This window comes from Cariama cristata, unplaced genomic scaffold, assembly GCF_000690535.1.
Source record: "Cariama cristata isolate BGI_N322 unplaced genomic scaffold, ASM69053v1 scaffold28179, whole genome shotgun sequence".
Classification (NCBI taxonomy): domain Eukaryota; kingdom Metazoa; phylum Chordata; class Aves; order Cariamiformes; family Cariamidae; genus Cariama; species Cariama cristata.
The window spans coordinates 1-1523 of NW_009635674.1; the positions used below are offsets into that span (position 1 = coordinate 1).

At 58.9% G+C, this 1523-nt stretch overlaps 1 protein-coding gene across 1 annotated transcript in view; it reads right to left on the minus strand.

Moving 5' to 3' along the window:
* Positions 1-512: 512 nt before the first annotated feature.
* Positions 513-1523, minus strand: part of TIRAP (toll-interleukin 1 receptor (TIR) domain containing adaptor protein) — a 2359-nt gene continuing 1348 nt past the window's right edge. Inside the window, exons 3-4 of the mRNA XM_009707637.1 lie at positions 680-1275; positions 513-556 (exon numbers count right to left, since the gene is read on the minus strand). Of these exons, the coding sequence (XP_009705939.1) occupies positions 513-556; positions 680-1275 (640 nt within the window). The remainder of the gene's footprint in view (positions 557-679; positions 1276-1523) is intronic.

Consider the following 1523-nt stretch of genomic DNA (forward strand, 5'->3'; position numbering starts at 1 on the left):
AAAAAACCAAAACCAACCAAACCACAAGATTTAAAAACTTCTGCATTCTCATAGTTCCAAATTCGTGCAAAGACATCACCAGCACCTGCCCCTCCTCTTCCTGACCGCAGCCCAGCACCGCAGGCCAGGCGCTGTGTCAGCTTATTGGGGGTCCGTGGGGCTGGTCTGAGCCCCCCAGGACCAGTCCTCGGCCGGGGGGGGACACCACCATAAGCAGCTTTGAAGACCCTCAGACCCACCCAACATCAGAGCTTAGTGTTTGCCTGATGTGGAGCAGGGACCTGCTGGAGGACATTTTGGTCACCAGGACGGTGGTGGCATCACCAGGACGCGGTAGGCTCCACACCGCTGTTCCCCCTGCCACGTGTGTGGGGACTTCCCCATCTTTGGTTCTGGGGTTTGCTCCGAGCAGCTCGGCTTCGCCCCCGAGGTCTGTCAGGACAGGGCCGCATCCGGATCTGGCGGTGACAGCACCAAAATGCCCATGGGGACACCTCTGCCTGCTTCTGGCACTACTCCGTCCTGCTTGTGGAGCTCCTACACAGTTCCTGGAGGTCTGCAGAGGCAGAAGATGAGCCCCATTAGCAACCAAAATTAACTATTTAATTAAATCCCATCCCTTCCTGCGGTCTCTACCCCACCAGAGCGATGTTTCAGGAGCATCCTACGGCGTACTCACAGCGCATGACGGTGTCTCGGATCTGCCGGAAACTGTTCTCCTTCAGTGCCATGTAGATGTAGTAGAGGTTTCGCAGCTCCTTGGGATAATCCTTCCGATCCACATCCTTCAGCACCGGAATGGTGCGCCCGTTGGCCATCGGAGCTTCGGCCAGTGCCTGGTGCATCTGGTACTTGCACCAAGGATCCTGGAGGAAGTCGGGGGTGATGAGCATGACCCAGCAGTGACTGTTTTGCACGGCATCACACAGTTCTGTCACCACTGCCCTTCCCGCCACCGCATCCCGTAGCTGCAGGAAGCAACGGAAGCTTTCAGGTTGACCCTCCAAGTAGGACACCAGCTCCTCCACCAGTTCCAGGTCCACCTCGCTGTGGCAGATGCAGACATCGTAGCTCTTGGCCCACCGGGCGCTGCCCGAGGCGTTGATGTCTGACACCGACACGGGTGACGGGCGGACAGACCTGGCCAGGCTCATGCCAGGAGAGGAGGTAGAACTCTCAGCAGAGGATGAGGAGGAAGAAGGGGAGGATGAAGCAGAGCAGCCAGCGTTGAGGCTGCTCTCCACCGAGCCGGGCTTGGGTTTGTGCAGGAGCCGCCTAAAACAGCCTATGTTGGGGGGGGGGGGCTCAGCACCCCCCTCCCAGGCTTCCCATGGGGCTTGCACGGCACTGCCAGCTCAGGACACCTCTGGATGGAAAGAGCTGGGTGGGATCTCACCCTGACCCCCCAAAAACCACCCCAGCTCCCAAAACCTTGGCTATCATTGACACCCAGATGCTACTGCATCCCAGCGAGCGGCACACGGGCACCCTCGTGTTTTGGCAGGAAGGGGATGCTGGTGATG